Consider the following 20,915-nt stretch of genomic DNA (forward strand, 5'->3'; position numbering starts at 1 on the left):
GTCTTTGCTGAAGTTAATTTTTATGGAATTTTTTTTTTTATTTCTAACCCATCTCTTAGATCCATAAGTTAAAATAAAAAAACTTTCTTCTGTACAGCTAGTTTAGTGTTTTGACAGATTTCTCATATTCATGATCCCAAAAATTTTATCACAGTACACAAACAGCAACAATTAGTTGATTGGGAACAGTTTAAATGTGTAACAGACAACACCATGAACCAGAGTTCTAATTATATTCTTGTTGTAAATCTATGGGTTGATTATGATAGAAGTTAGCAAGTATTAATTGCCTGTGCACAGATTTTTAGTAAATTGGTACAGCCATATTTGTTGAATTTTCAGGAAGGTTTTAAATCTACTTCTGATTTCAAAAACAGTCTCTCTGACTTCTAATGACTTTTATGCAGCACTTTGTTTTCCTTCCATCTAATACTGTTTGAAGAGGGAGGGGGTCTGAACTCGTGTGCTAATTCTGACTTGCCATAACCTCGTAACCTCTTCTGAAGTATGCGTGCATAAATCTTACCTGAAATAGCCTTTGTAGCACAATTAGAAGAACAGCATAACATTGTGCCCTTAGATTGGAAAAGACCTGGGTTCGATTCTCATTGTGATGAGAGGAATGCTTATATGGGCTTTTTCAACTGAAGGTGAGTTAACCGATCTTATACGAAGGTAGCAGGGTTTTCTCCTGAAACTGTAGTTTTTCATCCCCTCATACATACAAATCAATCTTTAGAACACATGCAGTTTACAGACAAAAAAAATATCTTTATTGGTGATGATGGGCAGTAAATAAATATCAGGATGATGGCAAAATATTCTGGAGGCTATTGGAGGAAAGAGTACTATAAAAGGAATCAAAGATGATAAAAGTAATATGAAAACTGAAGATACTAGATGTCAGGAGGAATTACTATCAAAAACTGTTAAATGAAACAAGCACTGGAAGAAACAATAGAAGAGTCTGCCATATGGATTGGCAGCTGGAGTGGATGATGTCTGGGCAGAAATGCTCAAATATGAAAGTATAAAGTTTTGCAGTGATTGCACTGCATAATTCACTAGAAGGCCTAGTCAGAATGTTGAATTCCAGATTGAGTAGAGCTCTCATAGTTCCCATCTCTAAGAAAGGGGAATATAACAATGAGAATTACAGAGAAATTTATGCAAACGTACTTCAGAAGAGGCTAAGAAAAATTGTGAAACAGAAGCATTGAGAGACAAACAAGCTGGGTTCATGTAAAATATTTTTTTTTTGTCCTGAACAAACAGATTTTTACTTTACAAAAAATTGTTCAGAAATCGTGAGAATGCAACAAGGACCTGTACTTAAGTTTTGTAGATCTGGAAAATGCATGTAACAAGGTGTCTAGAACAAAGCTTTTTAAAGCACTATTATATTGGATAAATGGAACATTATATACAGCAGTACATAGTCTATATTTGAGTTGTTAGCAATTGAAATTGAAGGAAATACAGCAAAATGTTTTAATGTTAAATAAGGTGTAAGGCAAGGATGTACACTCTCCACTGTTATTCATCATCTAAATGGATTGCATTATGAAAAAAAGTGGCATCAAACCTTATATTAGAATTACAGATATCATACGTATCTCTTTGCTTAAGGCAGATGAGGTATTCTAAACAAATCCAGTGCAAGTTTCGAGGATTCTCTAACTAAAGTGAATAACAGCTGTAACAAATTTGGCATGAAAATCAGCAATAAAAAAAGATCAAAACTATGAAAATAAGCAGGAACATAGAAAATTTCAGTTGCATTTTCAATGGAGAACCTATAGAAAAGGAAATATTTCAACTATTTAGGCACAGTTTTTAGTGAAGATGGCAAATGAATTATGAAAATAGACAACAGAATAAGCAAAGCTGATATAGTTGGGAGCCAGTTCAATAAATTTATATGGAATAATAGAGAAATTAGCCAAAACAGTAAACTGGCAGTATACAAGACAGTGTTAAAACCAGTTTTAAGTTATTGACCTAAGAGTTGGGTTAGAAATAAAGCATGTGATCAAAAATTAGAGACCACAGATATGAAAGTTTGGTGAAAAATTCGGAGCTTGAAGATGGCATCAATGGCAGAATCATATTAAAAATGAAGATATTAGGACGGAAGGAACTTGATATTGTTAGCATTCAGGAGACTGTGTGCAGAGGTAATCTCAGGTGGTATGGAATAAGAGAGTTAGCAGAACAGATGTTTGATGTGAATATGGCAGGAAAAAGACCCAGATGCAGACCAATATCTAATTTAATTGATTCAATCAATTAAATTCAATACAGATAGTCTATTCCATGAATGGAAGCAATGAGAATGAATGATGCATAGTTAGAAGTGTGCTGGATTCAAAGTTATATTGTAAATTGATGGTGATTGGTTGCAGCTTAATTGTTTACAACTTTCGAGAAGATACATATAAACAACAATAGATCTTAGGTTAAGGATAAACATCTGTGGTAGTATCAGTAGCAATGATACAGAGCAGAGACAGTATTTGTACAAGAAAGCATAACAACTCACTAAAATGAGTTAATCATTCTCATGTCCTTTGTTGATCATTTGTAAAGTCTTCATGTAGTTTTTATGGCAGCTTCATGCACATCATAGCAGCACTCTGCTGTTGGATCTGAGATTTGTAGAGGATAAGTATTTTCTTAAAGGAAAAGTACTGTCTAGAGCTAACAAGGAAGACAGCTATAAGGAGGGCTGAACGATCAAAGCTATATAACTGAGAGGAGAGACTTTTTAGGAAGGTGGAGAATTGACTGAGGCTTATGACCCTATGTCCAATCCTCATCTTTTCCTAATGCACTCCATTAGTACATATCTACTGGACAGTAAATGAATGAGGAAGGATTGCCAATTTGAAATTTAGCAGACCAAATTGCATTCTGTTGGCTTAAACCAAAACAAAATTATGATACAGCATGATATTTCATGCCATCTGGAGTCTCACCCCTTGTTCAGATTAGGAAAACAAGGGCAAACAGTGAATACTTAGCTAATAGAACTAACTACAAACTAATTGAAACTAATGGAACTAATTAGCAGACTTAAATGTAAGAAGTATTATTAGTATTACTGAAATAACAAAGAAAACATTGTGAGATTCTTCTAAATAAAGAGTACAAGATGTTACATTCAGGCAATAATGATCAGGAAAAGGAAGAAATAGCTATAATATTAAATGCTAAACATAATTTTGAATAGCAGGAAATAACAAGTAGAGTGATGTCAGCAGATAACAAAATGAGAATTTGAAAATGAGACTTCTTTGTTTTGCTAAGGAAGAAGTTGAGGAATTTTTCAAGTCATTAGAGAAAGCAAAATATCTAAAGAGCAGAGTAGGAAATGAATACCAGATATATGGAAATGTTTGGGGAAAATATTGCGAAAACAGCAATGATAATGGTAAGTACATTCTGGATTTCTGTTCGGGACATGTACTGGTTATTACTAATGCCATATTCCAACATTGCAATATTCTTATAGTGGTTCAGGAAAGAAGAGTATACAGAGAATTTAAAGTAGGAAGTGTTCAACATTTAGTTTGGGGCAGGATAAAACTGAATGTCATATTGGAAAAAAAAATATTTAAGAAAGTTCGGCTAATACCTTTTATTCCTCTCTAGGGAATAGGCGAGGACGTTTTAGTCATGTTTAACTTTTGGAGATTGAGGGAGCAGTTCATTCTCCACTGGTAGCCAATCAAATGACCCAAGACTGTCATTAATTTTAAGCAGCATCCAGTGAAAAGCTCGCCACCAGGGGCAACCTTCTCATGGCCCCTAATATCCCTAATGCAATTCTGTCTAAATTTTTTAGTTTGAGATCATCAGAGATTTACTTATGTGGGAACCGATTGGAGAAATGATGTGATGGTTGACCTGTGAAAGTGATGACTGAGAAAAATGTCTCTCTTGTTGAGGAACTGCTCAGTGATAGATGGCTGATATTCTATTATATAGTGAAACCTATGGGCTATTCATAACTAAACATTCACACGTAAACCACAGTAATTAAATTTTTTAATAAGTAAATATTTCATCCTAAGTATCTTAGGACATCATCAGTACATCAGGAATACATACAGTTAGAACGCATGCTTACAATGGAATCCCACTATGCGTGTTATAGAATTAAATTAGAATATACCTGATAAAATCAGATATAATTAGAAATAAATTAAAATAAAATAACATACATAAATTTATTTTATACAATTGAGGATGACAGTTTCTCGGACCTTGTATAAACATGTGCGTTTATGTAAAGAAAGTGCTGAAGTCTTACATCACAGACCCAATTTAAACCGTAATGACATTCTTATTATCCCTAAAGTTTGGGAAATTGTCACTTCGATTGTATAAAATAAATTTATGCATGAGGGCTGTTCAATAAGTAATAAGACTAATTTTGCTGTCGCGAAACCACTCATCACAATATTAATTTCTGTGGAATAAAGAAATGTTGTTGTCTGTATTAACAAAAGAGGTTGATAGATGGCGTATATGGGATGATGTGCCAGAGTGTCACATGACTAAACGCAAGCTTGTTTCAACGCGCCTACGAGCTGTGACCACTCGCCGAAATGGAAGCATCCTTGGAACAGCGTTATGCGATTAAATTTTGTGTGCATTTGCAAAAATCAGCATCGGACACTTTTAACATGGTATGCGAAGCTTTCCATGATGAAGCAATGTCGAGGGCAAGTGTTTTTCGCTGGCATAAAACTTTTAAGGAAGGAAGGCAAAATGTGGAAGATCTTGAACATGAGGGAAGACCTTCAACGTCCATCACAGAGACAATGATCAACAAAGCAGCGATTATCATCAAGGAGGATCACAGAATTACAGTACGCCAGCTGCATGTTGTCCTGAATATTTCTGTGGGAAGTGTTCACTCAGTCATGGCTGAACATTTGGAACCGAAACGTGTTTGCACCCGATGGATTCCCAAACTCTTGACACCGAAGCAAATGCAGCATCAAGTGGATGTGTACACAGAATGGAAAGAAAGACTGGAGCAAGAAGGCAACAACTTCTTAAAACGCATCATTACAGCAGACGAAGCTTGGTTGTATCACTATGACCCTACAATGAAACAACAAAGCAGTGAATGGAAGCATCCGTCTTTGCCTACCCTCAAGAAAGCAAAAACTGTAAAATTGGCTGGTAAAGTTATGACCATAATGTTTTTTGACTATGAAGGCATTGTTTACCAACACGCTGTAGAACCCAGGAATACTGTAAACAGCTTATACTATGCAGATGTTTTACGGACAATGGTACAGCACGTCAAAAGGAAGTGTCCATTGCTGAAGAATAGCTTCTTATTGCACCACGATAATGCAAGGCCACATATTGCTGGTGGTGTAGTGGACGTTTTGCAGAAGAACAACATAGATATCCTATTGTAAGCATGCGCTCTAACTGTATGTTATTCCTAGTATTGTTTGTAATAACAGTGCTGATTAAAGTCCTAAGATACTTAGGTCAAAATATTTACTTACTAAAAAATTTAATTGCTGATGTTATGTGTGAATGTTTAGTTATGAATATTCCACAGGTTTGACTATATAATAGTCTTATTCCTTCACCAGGAACCAACAGCACAGAAGAGCAACTTACAAGGTAAACTTCAATTGAAACAGGGTAAGCTAAGTGCCAGAATCTCTTTTTTAAAAAAGTGCAGATGTGATAAACTCATTCCCACATTTGTTAAACTAAAGGAAGTTATTAAATCACCAGGTGCTCATAAAATTTTTCAGAAAAATAGCCATTTCTTACTACTTAATCAGTTAAGAGTTTCAAAACATGAATTGGTAATAAATATTATAAAAATAACAGAATTAGAAGCTAAATTGTCAAATACGTTAAATCAAGAATTGCGACAATTGGTTACTAATATTTCAAAAATGCGGGCATCAAAGCATTTGAAACAAGTACTGTTAATCTACATAAAAAATAAATACCTTACATTGTTAGAACAATCTAAGAAAAATACAAATTACCAACCGAAAAATGGATTGTCAACTTATTTGGCTGTCCGTTAATGGAAGATGAAATAAATGTATTAGCACGAGATCGTAAGTTTGCCATTTTGCCTAAACGTATTTCGTATCTAGATTTCACACAACATTGAAAGAAGCATCGGCCATCTCTCCAATATGGAAGTCAATAGACTTTGTTTCGAAATAGCCAAAGTAATCTATGATGCCAAAACCTTTGGAGTTGAATATTCCACCATCAGAATTGAAAGCTCTTAACTACTTAAAATGAAATAAAAACATAATTATTACCAGAGCTGACAAGGGAAATACCACTGTCGGAGATACCAATTCATATGACCGGAAAATGAATTTATTACTTTAAGATCGAAATACATACACCCAACTTGAATATGATCCAACAAAAAGACATCTCAAGAAACTCAACAAGTTACTCGATGAAATAACTTCCTTAGATCAAGAAACCATAAAAAAAACTCAGAACATACAATGCTAGGCCTCCTAGAATATATGGTCTCCTAAACTACACAAAAACAACATTCCACTCATACCCATTGTGGATTCTATAAGCAGCCCAACTTACAAATTATCAAGATTTTTTGTCTAACCTCCTTCCTCTCATAAGCCACTCAGCCTCATCAATTAAAAATTCCACAGAGTTTCACACAAAAATAAATGACATTCAACTGTTAGAAATGGACATGCGAATTAGCTTTGACATTGTGTCCCTCTTCTAATATTCCTCACAAGGAGAAAACAGAATTGTTAACTCAAAAATTTCCATCCGATATTGTGGAATTATTCAAATTTGTTATTACATCTGGATACTTTACATGGAAAGAAAAAATTTACAAGCAAGAGGAAGGGAACAGCAATGGGCTCTCCCTTATCACCAAACTTGCGAACCTTTTTCTGAAACACCTTGAAGAAAAAATTTTCACAGTGGAATCTAAACCAAAAATTTGGCTACGATATATTGATGACATCTTTGCAATCTGGGGTCATTCTGAACAAGAACTATGCTCGTTTCTAGATAAGATCAACAATTTTCATCCTCACATTAAATTCACACTAGAAAAAGAATCATCACAAGTCTCTTCTTGTGATGGTAAATGCTTGCATTTACAGAAGTGGTTTGGTAAAAGCCCAAAATGGAAGCGTTTACAAGCATTTTTTTGGACTTTTTTTACCACCTCGCTATGGTAAATGCTAGGATTTACCAATTTTCAGGCTTTTACAGTAACATATATATATAAAATGTCCTGGACATTACTAAACAGAAAGATTTATTCAATTATATACTCATGCAGAGATAGTCATAGGAATTTAGTAACATTTGTATTAAAAAATAAGATTGCCCAATCCTAACTTGGATTTTGCCCCATAAGTAACAGCAATTGCATTCAAAATTGCAGCTCGACCTTTTAATATCTTTATCATCCAAATATGTGCACCTACTTCTGATTACCCAGATGAAGATGTAGAACACTTCTATGAAGATATTCAAAATGCACTTAACAACGCAAAATCAAATGACATTAGATCTCCCATGACATAGCATTATGGGAGATCTAAATACTAAAGTAGACTCAGAAAAGATCTCTTCCTGCATGAGAAACCAAGGCTTGGGTCATGGAAACCCAAGAGGAGGCAGTTCTGTGGAGAAAATGATCTGGAAATAACAAATACTTTGTTTAGCGAACCTTCTAGAAGACTTTACACATGGAAAAGCTCCTGGAGATAGCTATAGGAACCAGATTGACTCTATAATGATTAAAAAAGATTCCGGAATAACATCTTACAAGCCAAAACATACCCAGGGGCTGATATTGGAACAGACCACAACCCTGTGGTCATTAAAGCAGCAGTAAAATTAAAGAAAACAAAGAAACCTATAAACATAGAAAAATATGATCTTTGGTTCCATTAAAAATCAAGAAATGCAAGATAAATTCTTAAAGGAGCTGGCACAATCCACTGTTGTTAACGTTCCTGATTCCACCAAATTTCCTTATCCTAAAGATGAGATTGAGGATAGATGACAGATTTTTAAAGAGAACATAAAAAAGGCAGTAAAACAAACAATTCCCAAATTTGAGAAGAAGATGAGTAGTAAACACTGGATGAATGACAAGATACTGAAAATGATGGAGGAAAGAAAGAAACACAAAAATCGTCCTGAACACAAGAACTTGAAACAAGGAGATCAGGAAAGAATGTAGGATTGCAAAAGAACAATGGCTCAACAACAAATGCAAAGAAATTGAGCTTTTGGACAAAAAAACACAAAATCCAGAGAACTTCATGAAAAAGTTAGGGAGCTAACTAACAAATCTTGGAAAAGTTGCATTGAAGATGCCAGTGAAACATCCTAATGGAGAAAGACAAAATAAGGGATACATGGGTAGAGTATTCAAAGGAACTCTACTATCATGATAGAATAGATAAGGTGTTGCAAGAAAATTTGGAGATTCTTTCCTGGGAAGTAACAAATGTCATTAGGAAATTGAAACCAGGAAAAGCACCAGGAATGAACGGAATTATGGCAGAATATCTCATCATCAAATTCCTGATATGTAAACTCAAGGGATGTATAGGATATGATAGTTCTACATGAAAAATTTACATCATTACTAACTTCCTATCTACAATTTTCCTCTAAATCAGTCTGTTACTTGTCAAGACTCCAACATTATCAGATCTTATTTTTTCTGTCTTCTAAGGCACTTTTTATCGTATCAATCCACCTCTGTCTTGGTCTTCCTCTGGGTCTTTTTCCTGCCAACCTGGCGGAGAACACTTGTTTTGCTAATCTTTCCTCTCCCATTCTGTTCAAGCGACCATACCACCAAGATTAGCTCTGCTAGTGCATTCCTGGATACTGACAATATCAAGTTCTTTCCTAATACCGTCGTTTATAATATGATATTGCCATTGATGCCATCTGTTGATGCCCCCCTAATCTTTTTCAGGACTCCCATATCTGCAGTCTCTAGTCTTTGGTCAAGTGTTTTACTTCTAACCCACTCTCAGATGCATAAGTTAAAATTGATTTAAACACAGTCTTGTATACAGCTAATTTAGTGTTTTGGCTAATTTCTCTCTTATTACATATAAATTTATTCAGTTGACTTCCTACCATACCAACTTTTGATTCTGTTGTCTATTTCCATATTTAACTTACCATCTTCACTAAAAATCATGCCTAAGTAGCTGAAATGTTTTACTTGTTCTATAATTTCTCCATTCACAATACAGTTGATATTTTCGACGTTTCTGCCTATTTTCATTGTATTTATCATTTTAATGCTGACGTTCATACCATATCTATTACAACAGTTATTCAATTTAGTCATGGAATCTTGCAGACTTGTAGTGGATTTATTTAGAAGTATATCATCATCTGCATAAAGCAAAGAGCTGAGATTAACATCTCCAGTTTTGATATCAGGTTTAATACCACTTTCCTTCATAATGTGATCCATATAGATAATGAATAACAGAGGGAATAATGTACATCCTTGTCTGACACCAGACTTAACATTAAACCATCTTCCTGTACTTCAATTCTAATTGCTGACTTACAACTCAAATAGAGATGAAGTATTGCTTGATATAATGCCCCATTAACACCATATAACTGTAGTGTTTGGAATAGCTGCTCTCTTGGCACCTTGTCATATGCCTTTTCCAGATCTACAAAACTTAAATACAGATCTTTGTTATGTTTCCATGATTTCTCAACTATCTGTTGTAAAGTGAAAATCTGATCCGGACAAACATCTATTTGGCCTGAATCCAGCTTCTCTTCCACAATCCTTCTCAACTGTTTCTCAGGTATACTTGCATATATCTTACCAGGAACACTCAGTAATGAAAGATCTCACCAGTTTTTGTCTTTTTTGTTTCAGTCACCCCTATTATGTTCGATCTGGTACTTATCCAATTTGTCAGCTAGCTCAGTTTCTTTGCCATTCAGGCTTCTTATGTTAATAGTACCGATCTTTAAATCTGGTGATGTTGAGTTGGGGTGTGCTTTCAGATTTGTTGCAGTAGCAGATTTTTCGCTGTTTTTCCCTGGTTCCCTGTCAAAACTACAGAGGGCCTTGTTTAACTGGGAAACACCCCAGCCAGCATGAAATTCTGTCATGTTGTACCATCATTTGAAATTTTGGTTTAAGCCAATAAGAATACAACTTGGTAGGCTAAATCTCAAATTGCCTGTCCATCCTCGTCTGTTCAGTATCCAGGTAGATACCTAACAGGATGCACCGCAAGAAGGTGAGGATTGTACATTAGGTCAGAAGCCCTGATCGATTCTCCGCATTCCTTTGAGGGGATATGTGGAGGTCTCCTCTCAGTTACTGGAGGAGACCTTTGACCCTTAAGCACCTGCCAACAGAATATCTGAAGGCTTTAAATGATAAGGCCATAAGATCACTTTCTGACATATGTAAAAAAATATACGAAACTGAACACCTGCCAAAAGATTTTAAGCACTGCATTCCTACCAATATAAAAAATCTAAGACAATCAAATGTGACGAGTACAGAACAATCTAATCAGTCAGATAGCAAAAGTTATGTTATATATCATCCTAGAAAGAAATAAACCTAAAATCAAATTGGAAATTAATGACACATGATCTGATTTTCAGGAAAATAAAGGAACTAGAGAAGCACTCTTCAACATTAGAACTATCATAGAAAGATATCTGGAGAAGCAGAAAGAAGTCTACTTATGTTTTATTGACTACACAAAGGCCTTTGACAATATAGAACATGAATGACTAATAGAATGCATGAAAAAATTAGGAGTAGATGGTAAGGATACCAGATTACCAATAAATCTATGTTGGGAGCAAACTGCCTCTATAAAAATATCAGGAGAAACCTCTGAGGAATTCCAGTAAAGAAGGATGTCAGGCAAGGCTGTGTTCTTTCTCCTATATTATTTAACCTCTATACTGAAAATATCTTCCAGCAATTAGCAGAATTTAAAGGAGGCAGAAATATAAACAACTTAAGATATGCAGACGATACGATACTGCTGGCTGAAAATAAAAAAAAAAAATCTTGAAACATACTAGAAGAGATGCTGAAACTAAGTGAAAAATATGGACTTAATTTCAACTTCAAAAAACCAAAACCATGATTGGTAACAAGAGAAAAAGAAAAAATACCTGATATAAATATTAAGATCAGAGGAAATACTTTAGATCAAGTAGAGAGTTATATATAAAAAAAAAATTACTAGTTGTGGTGGTGTTGGAGGTGGGCGGTAGATGGCGTTGATTCGTAGTAGAGGTAAGGTGTAGAGATAGTTGAAGATGTCCTCCCGCGATGAGTCTTCGGACTCCTTGGAGGTATCAGGAATAATAATAATAATAATATTTGGGTCAACTAATTACAGAGAATGAAAAGTGTGATAAGGAAATATTAAGGATAGAAATTGCTAGATCAACCTTCATTAGCATGAAAAACATTCTGACCTCAAGGGAAATTCACACAAAAACAAGAATTAGGCAGTCTAAATACTATGTATGGTCAGCACTGCTATATGAGAGTAGAAACCTGAAAATATTGTGAAAATAAACTGAAAGCCTTTGAAATGTGGATCTTCAGAAGAATCCTTTAGAGTTCCATGGACTGCCAAAAAAAAAAAAAAACTAATTTAGAGATATTAGAGATGCTTGGAGAAGATAGGACTCTGTTGAAAACCATTAAGAAAAGAAAAACCACCTACCTTGGCCACATACTAAGGAATGAATCCCTACAAAAACACTTTTAGAAGGAATGATACAAGGAAAAAAAAGAAGAGGAAGACAAAGAACAGGAATGGGAAATATTAAGGATTGGATCTTTTTGTCTTAGTTCTTCTAATGTTGGGTTTTCTTGAAGTTGATCTTGAGTCTATTCCAGTAGCTGACTTTTCACTATTTTCCGTGGTTCCCTGACAAAAAAAAACCAGCAGCGGACATTGTTTAACCAGCCGATGTCCTAATCAGCCTGAAATCCCATCCTGTTGCACCATCATATTATTTGTGGTTTAAGCCAATAGAGAATGCTGAGTCCCAAATTGCCAGCCAATCCTTGTTTATTCAGTATCCATTGGATACCTACTAATAGGGTGCACCATATGAGGATGAGGATTGAACATTAGGTCAGAAGCCTCTGCATTCCTTAAAGGCACTGTGGAGGTCTCCTCCCAGTTATTTGGATTTGACCCTTCATCAAGCCCTATTATTAGAGCTTTTGATTAAATATTTCACTTGTTTAACTGACTCTCACTGTTGGTTCTTATTAAGGCCAGAAAGGTAGATATCCTTAGAATATCATAACAGCTAGTGCCTCTGGTGCATAAACTATAATTATTGACAAGAGCATAAAAAGTCACTGAGGAAAGTTTATGTTTGCCCTCAGTGACAAGTAAATCAAAAGGTAATATATACTGGTTATCTCCTAGTCAAGTAAACAATGTTTTCCTATTACTATTCTTATGTGACACCTCTAGGGAGTATGAAGAATGTAAGAGAGAAGCACAAAACTGTACATCATGGAAGCTCATGGTGGTCAATCTCCTGGAAAGAGATGACACCTGAAAAGACTAGACAAGAATAAAAATGTAACTTGTTTCTTTTTCACATATATACATATCAACCTTTTATATGTAAATTAAAGATGCCAAGAAATTATATTCTTGGTTTAAATCCTTTATCCAATTGTAAGCAAACAAAATTTGCACACAAAGTAACCTCAATATATATATATTGTGTATATGTGTGTGTGTGTATATATATATATATATATATATATATATATCTTGGGTTTATTGTAAATCCACAGATACTAGTTGGATAACTGTAAGCCACTTCACATCACCCATTCTAGCCAAAAATTAGACATTTTTTGAAACTATAGCACATCATAAAGTGAATTTCATTATCAGGAACAACACTGCACATAAAACAATAGGTTCTTAAAAGCTTTTGAACAAAGTGGTTATAGCACTAAAAAGTCCTACGTAATTTCTTTTTTTAAAAAAAAAGTCTTGCTTTCTAAACCAGATTTTATATACGTGCATGTGTTTTTCTATCTTATATTAAAGGCATTACCAATAAATTTGATTATCTTTTCAAGGGGCACAAAATTAGAATAGTTTGCACATAACTGGATAATTTTCTGCTCACCTGAAGCGGATTTAATATCCTGGGGATCTTTATGGCATCTCCCAATGTAGAAACCAGTATTTTGTACAGACAGGATGGACTATTGTGGTTAGAAAGAAAGAGCATAGCACATATGTTATGGGAAACTCATGAGCAGACTAGCAATTCAATAGCTCTAGAAAAGATTACTTCATAATATGGGGAGTGAGGTTTTAAATAAAATCTATTTCAGGAACTGCCCACAAATTTATTTAAACTGTAAAATTAATAGATTGATTTTAAATAAATTTTGTCGCACTGCATTAATTTCACTTTGGCCCAAAGTTACTGATGATAGAAGATTGCCACAAGGAGTGCAATGGTCACAATTTTAGCATTGAGCATGTAACTTTCTTTGTCTCTTAGTCATTTGTGTCTTCGTCAAATGTGCATCTTTTAAATATATTTTGGTGGCTTGAACTAGTTGAAACTTTGGCTTTGTAAATATTTAGTTTTGTTAATTAAAGTAGTAAATTTTCTGAATATAATTAAAATCTATGTATTCTTTTCTAGAGAACTTCACTGGATTGCCATCTTACATTTACAGTTTATATATAAATTGGTCATGATGTTAGCCAGAAAGCCTGATTAAGAATTATAATTAAATTATGGAAGCATTATACAGATAAGTTGCTATTATCATTAATCAGCATCTAGACACATATATGCTGTAGATGAATTTCAGTGACCACCATCTTGCTTATTGGAGGCCACTTCAATGGCTTGAAAAAAAATTCCATGTTTCATCTTTAAAGCGGAATTCCAGAATGTCTGACCTGTGGACTTAAACCCTTTCATGTGTATGTGTATGTGTGATTAACATTAAAAATGGTATTGTATTAGAGAATATCATAGATGGAAGTTACCCCATTAGCCAAGACATTGAGGTGAATATATGAATAATTGAGGTATACATAAATATTTTCATAGTTTTTTTAGAGAAAAAAAGATATATTTTCATGTTACTTGAATACAGCAGATAGCAGAAGTTTATTTGAAGCAGAAATTTAAACTCGCTTAATTTTCTTTTTACAGTGATATAGGGCATTTCTGTCTGTCTATCCCTCTCTCTCTCTCTCATACACACACACTTACACTAACAACATATTATGACTTATTCCTTATATGAATAATTTAAATATATAGCTAAATGCAAAAAAAAAAATAATAATAATAAATAAAAAAATACTTAGGAAATTCTTAAATTCTACAGGTTGTCATTAGCTCAAAATCCTCTTTCCACATCTCTGCCATCTAAGGCTGTGCCAGAGAAAGCAGATAAAAGAAAAAACATTGCCAATGAAATGTTAGAGGGCAAAAAAAAGAAAACAGCTCTAGATGAAATAATGGAGGAACAAGAGAGAACAAAAGAAAAGTTAAATCGCAAACAGTATTGGTTAACCCCAGTAAGTTCCCTAAATACTTTTCATATATTACTTTAGCATTTTAGTATAAGGTATGGAAAAAAAATATGGAGGCTTATAAGAATTACTGTCATTTATCTGAAGACACAGATATAAAAATATTATTGAACCAAAACATGGAATGGTTTGAATACAAGAACAAAACCTTGAAGGCTTGAAGAAATTTTAATTCAACCAGGGATCTGCAAGGATTTAAAATAAAATAAAAAATTTAAAAAAAATCTGAACATTGTTTTGGCCTGTAAAAGAAGAAAGCATGTTAAAAGTTCTAAGCAAGTAAGTCAAAAGTAGCACTGAGAAAATACAGAGAGAAATGTAAGAAAGAATAATAATCGTAATCATCAAGTTCCTGATAGTGTACCCTCAAGGTATGTAAGATATGATAGTACTACATGAAGAATTTACATTATTATTAACTTCCTACTGACAATTTTCCCTAAATTATTCTGTTATCTGTCAAAACACCAGTATTGTCAGATCTTACATTTTCGTGTTCTAAGGCACTTCTAACTACATCAGTCTACCTAGATATTGGTTTTCTCTGGATCTTAGCAAAACACCTGTTTTGCTAAGATCCATTTGGTTCCATCTTGGCACCAAATATCTTTTTTTTTTTTTTTTTTTTCTAACCTTTCTTTTTGCATTTTGCATTCTTTAAGTGACCATGCTACCTGAGAATTAGTTCTGTCCACATATTCTCATTTTTAACAATGTCATCTTCATTCCTGGTATCTTAATTTTTAATATGATTCATTTCAGTAAATTATGACTGAGGTCTCAATGATTTAATCAACTATTGTTCTACTACATGGTGTAGTGGTTTTTTTTCATGTTCTACTAACATGAAAAAACACTACACCAAAGTTATATCCTATTTATAACATCATCAAAGAACAAATTCATATAAATACTTTTAAGACAGCAAAATTGGTGGCCTAATCAATAATTTAACACGAGTGTTTGTTATATTAAAGCTAAGATCCTAGATTACTGCATTCCTAATTATAATTAACCTTTAGACCAAAAGGTTATGTGGGTAGGATATGTGCCATCCATATTCTTGGGATTTTTAGGCCACTGTTATTGTTAAGATTAGGGTGGTTGATAAGAATTTCACAGGCCTCTTTTAAATTTATGCTTACACCACGTTTTGGTGTGATGTAAATAACAAACATCTTTCCAATCAATTCTATGTAGCGTATTCAGGGCATGATCTAAATTTAATGTGTCCTGATATCTTAATTATGAAGTCTTCATAATTTTGATAAATTATGAAGACTTCAGCCATGCTTTCCTTTTTTTTTTTTGGATACGATTTGTGCTGATATTCCTTCTTTAATGTATGGGATGGTTACACTAGAATCCTATGGAACTGATAAAAAAACTAATAGCTATACAGTCATCACTCGACTTACGTCCTTTCGAAGATATGTCCGTGATCCCATAAAGGAATAAATAAAATTTTCTACTATACTTTCGAACAAGATGCAAGTGAGCATGAAGTAAAAAGGTTTCTATTTAGCAACAATGCATCATGTGCAGTGGCAACAGCGCATTCAGCAGCAACCTCCCTCGGCAGTCGGCACTTGTCTTCAACAGATCCTCTGTTGATTTTGTGTTTGAGAAATAGGTTATTTGTGCATTTATCGTTAAATATTTTGCAATATTTTGTGCAACATCGCCCCTACATGCCCAATCAAAAAACCTAGTGAAGAATCGCAGAAAAAGAGGCAAGCAATTGATCAAGCAACATGTAGCTGGTATAAAGCAACATGAAGCTGGTAAACCCGTCAGTGTGATCGCACATGACTTTGGATGGTCTCATTCTACAATTTGGAAATGATGGAATGGTCAAAATGGTGACGACCATTTTGAAAAATAGAGATAAAATGGTAGAGTCTATCAAAGGATCTGCTTCCATTAAATCGACAATAGCGACGAAGCTACAACAAGGTTCTTGGTGATATGGAAAAGCTACTTGTATCATGGTTAGAGGACCTAAACCAAAAATGCATACCCCCCACACTACACACACACACACACACACACACACACACACACACACACACAGCACTATAGCCATAACCGCTAAGGCAAGTCTGTTCAACATGTTGAAGGAGAAAGCAGGACCCAATTACAACTTCAAAATTCAATGCTTCTTCTGGTTGGTTCATGGGATTCAAGCAGCATTTTGCACTGCATAATGTGAGAATGTATGGTGAATTTGCAAGTGCCAATGAGAAGGCTGCCAAGGAATTTGTGGAGACATTGGATAAAATTATTTGGATGAGAATTCCTTGTTTTGGAAAAAAAATGCCTGAGCAGACATTCATCCACAAAAAGCTAAAATCTATGCCTGATTTCAAAGTTCTTAAAGACTGTATTACAATTCTGTAAGGGGATAATGTGGCTGAATATAAACTTTTTAGAATATCACATTATACCATTTATGATATGGCATAGTGAAAATCCACAAGCCTTCAGAAACATTAGGAAGCTTACTCTTCCAGTTCATTATCAGAGCAATAAGAAATCTTGGATGACTCAAAAATTGTTTGAGGATGCATTAATCAACTATTATGCAAGTGAAATGGAAAGCTATTGTGTGAAAGAAAATGCAGAATTTAAAATTTTATTAATTCTAGATAATGCTCCAGGTCATTCATCTTACATCAGTGATCTTTACCCCAATTTCAAGGTCAATGAGGTAGTGTTTCTCCCTCCAAACACTACCTCATTGATCCAATTTGCAGAGTTTAAGGATTATTATCTACAGAGAACTTTTTCACAAGTCATTTCTGTCACTGAAGGAAATGACCAGACTCTCATGCAATTCTGAAAAACATTCAATATTTATCATGCTATTAAAAATATTGCTGTGGCTTGGAATGAAGTGACATCTCAACATATGAGTGGCATGTGGAAAAAGACATTAACAAGGTTTGTGCACGATTTTGGAAGTTTTGAAAAAGTATGAAGATCTTTGTAAATTGAGTGAAGAAATAGTGGCCCTAGCAAATAATCTCAAAGTGAATGATGACGACATAGTTCAATTCATAGTAAGTGTCCCTGAAGAGTTGATTAACAAGAATTGGTCTAACTGGAGGAACAACATGTTTGCATAAGAGAAAGAACGAGAAAAGGAAGATGGAAAAGAGAAACAAGAAGAGGTAGTTAAATAATTTACAGTGAAGGGTCTTCCAGAAATGTTCTCTACAGTTAGCAATGTTCTCAAAATGGCCGAAGACATGGACCTCAATGTTGAACGCTATTTATTAGTAGAAAGGAAAGTACATGATACGTTTGCTTGCCATAAACAAATTTATGATGAAAAAAGAAGAGGAATAAGCAAAGCACATTGGACATTTTCATCAAAAAAAAAAAAAAAGGTTACACCAAAAAGCCACAGCCTGGTCTTTCATGTAGGGAAGGTAATGAAGATGTGATTGTGGAGGAAGATTTGAGTGATTATTCTCCTGATTTATAGTGGTAACGCACAGTACAGTTTTATAAGGGGTTTAAAAATTAAAATGACATTATACTTATTGTGGTTAATTCCCTAACCCCTATAACTATGTTGATTTAATGTATCGACTTACGTCCTGCCAGATTGAACGGAATCCCGCCGTAAGTCAAGGGATGACTGTATTAAGAGGTGTTTACAAGAATGCAGTTGCAGCAGTTAGAATAGACAGGGGGGGGGACCCAATATCACCAAGCATTTTCATAGCACATTTCGAAAGAGCAGTAGATAAAATGAAGGAAGGTGCAAAAGGAATATCAATACATGGGATGAGAATTAACAATCTGAGATTTGCAGATGACATTGTTATTATGGAAAAAGACGAAAGAGAACTACAAAAATCATTGAAACTGTTAAATGAGGAAGGAAAGAGATTTGAACTTGTGATAAACTTGGAAAAACAAAAGACAATGGTATTTGGTGAGAACAACATGAAACAAAATATACAAGTGGATGGAATTGATATAGAAAATGTAGAACAATTCACATATTTGGGAAGTAAAATGACTTATGATTTGGACTGTAAAAAAGAAATAAAGATCAGGATTGCAAAGGGAAGAACAAATCTAAAGGCCACAGATAACATCTGGAAAACTAAAGTGATCAGCCTGCATACAAAACTAAGAGTACTAGAAACATGCATCTTTAGCAGTGTACTGTATGGATCTGAAACGTGGGCAATAAATAAGGAATCAAGAAAAAGAATTTTGGCATTTGAAAGAACTTGTTACAGGAAGATTCTAAGAACAGATGGGTACAAAAAATCACAAATGAAGAGCTTTATCAGAAGATACAACCAAAGGAGAATCTAATGCAGAAGATTATAAAACAGAAGCTGCAATTATTTGGACACATCTGCAGAATGAGTAAGGACCAGAAGATAGAAACATTCATGTTTGGTATTATGGATCCTGTAAACAGAAGAGGTAGACCATACAGAGAATAGATAGATAGATAACCTAAAGGACTGGTGTGGAATGGATCTACAGAAACTGCGACATTGTGCACTGGACAAAGAAAGGTGGAAGAAGATAGTGAAGGAGGCTAAGCTCGCTCACTGGAGCAAATCTTTAAAGCCCTGTTTTTAGTGACACACTAAAAATCACCTAGTTTTTGTTTTGGGTGGTGGTAAGAGTTGATATGTATGTGTTGGCCGGTACGTGTAGGTGTACAGTAAATGGTGAAGGAAAGACTGCGGGAAGGAAGACATGATGAGTGTGTCAAGAAAAGGAAAAAGGAAGTATGTTCTGAATTTCGATTGTGAATTGTATGCATTTGTGTTGTTTGTTTAGAAACTTTTCTCAGCCACCTAATGTCTGACCACCATGGGACCGGATAACAAAAACGTCAATGTATCTAAGCCAGACTTCGGGCTCTAGTAAAGGAATCTAGATCATGTTGCTCAAAAACTTTCATATAAAAGTTAGCAATGGGGGGGGGGGGGTAAATAATGGTGAACCCATGGCTCTGCCTTCTTTTTGAAGGTGAAAAATATTTTGCTGCACAAAATAGCCAGAACATAGTACAGGGACAAAGAGTACCATAATATCAGACTGAGTCTGTCCTGTAAAAGAAGAATTGTGTCATTGATTGGGATATTTGTGAAGAAGGCAAAGACATCAAAACTAACTAATAAATCAGTTTTTTTTCCCAGGTATGATGCCCTTAATTTTGTTTACAAAGTGTAGTGTTTTTAATATAGGAACAAAGAAAGTTAAACTTATAGCCAAATTTCTTAGACTGAAAGATCGGCAATATTAAAATATCCAAGGGACAAATTTAAATTTCTTATCATTGAATGACTTTGAAAACAGCCCAAGTAACTACTAACAAGAGAGGATAATAGCAGTCATCCAGAATTAAGTGATAACAGGAGTACAGTCATGTGATTAACCTTTCTAGCCATGCTGTCCTGAACAGCAATGAACTCTCGCTACTCAGTAAAAGCTGAAATGTGGCACCCAGGACAGTTAACAAATTGGATTTTATATACCATATTGAAAGAAGCGTAAAATATCTCCTGGCCATCATAGCTGATAAAATACAATTAGAAACCTCTAATATTTTAAACAATATTAAAGCAATAACTAGCAACCTGACCACACTGAATTGTCAGCTGTGAAATTTTTAAAAGCAAGTCAGGACATCATAATTACTAGAGCCAGTAAAGGCATTGCCATGGTTATTTTAAACCAAACAACTTACCTGGATAAAATGAATCAATTAGTTTCAGACAACAGCACCTATCAACTTGTGAAATATAACCCAACTAATTGGATTAAAAAGAAAACAGGAGAATTACTTAAATTGGTCACATCTTGGCCAGCAGATACAGTTAAAAAAGGTTGTTCCACAGAAATTTATGTTTTGAACAAGATTCACAAGCAGAATGTACCACTTCAGTAGTCGAAAGTATTGACTGCCCCAGTTATCATCTAGCCAAGAAACTAACATCAACACCCAAGGAGTTGGTAGGTCATTCCCTGTCCTATGCTAAAAACACACAACACTTAGTAAACAGAATTAATGACATCACTTGAAAAAAGTGATTTTGTAAAGTTTTATTTATTTTTCCTATTATATATTATATATGCATATGTACTATGTATTTGTAAAATTAACTAAAGTTTTTATCTTTATATCCTCACTCACTTGCATTCTATTAATGTTCACTTTCTTCTACTTTCTTGCCTTGCTTTAATTTCTATCGCACGTATGGTCAGCTTTAT

At 34.4% G+C, this 20,915-nt stretch overlaps 1 protein-coding gene across 2 annotated transcripts in view; it reads left to right on the forward strand.

Annotated features, from left to right (window-relative positions):
- The window catches only part of kin17 (kin17 DNA and RNA binding protein), a 155,827-nt gene that overhangs the window by 108,633 nt on the left and 26,279 nt on the right, over positions 1–20,915 (forward strand). For both annotated transcript variants that reach the window (XM_090390976.1, XM_090390977.1), the window contains exon 9: positions 14,453–14,645. In XM_090390976.1, the coding sequence (XP_090247102.1) occupies positions 14,453–14,645 (193 nt within the window). The remainder of the gene's footprint in view (positions 1–14,452; positions 14,646–20,915) is intronic.

The sequence above is a fragment of the Typopeltis vanoorti genome, chromosome 1 (genome assembly GCF_054136105.1).
Source record: "Typopeltis vanoorti isolate ZY-2024b chromosome 1, IOZ_Tvanoo_1.0, whole genome shotgun sequence".
Classification (NCBI taxonomy): domain Eukaryota; kingdom Metazoa; phylum Arthropoda; class Arachnida; order Uropygi; family Thelyphonidae; genus Typopeltis; species Typopeltis vanoorti.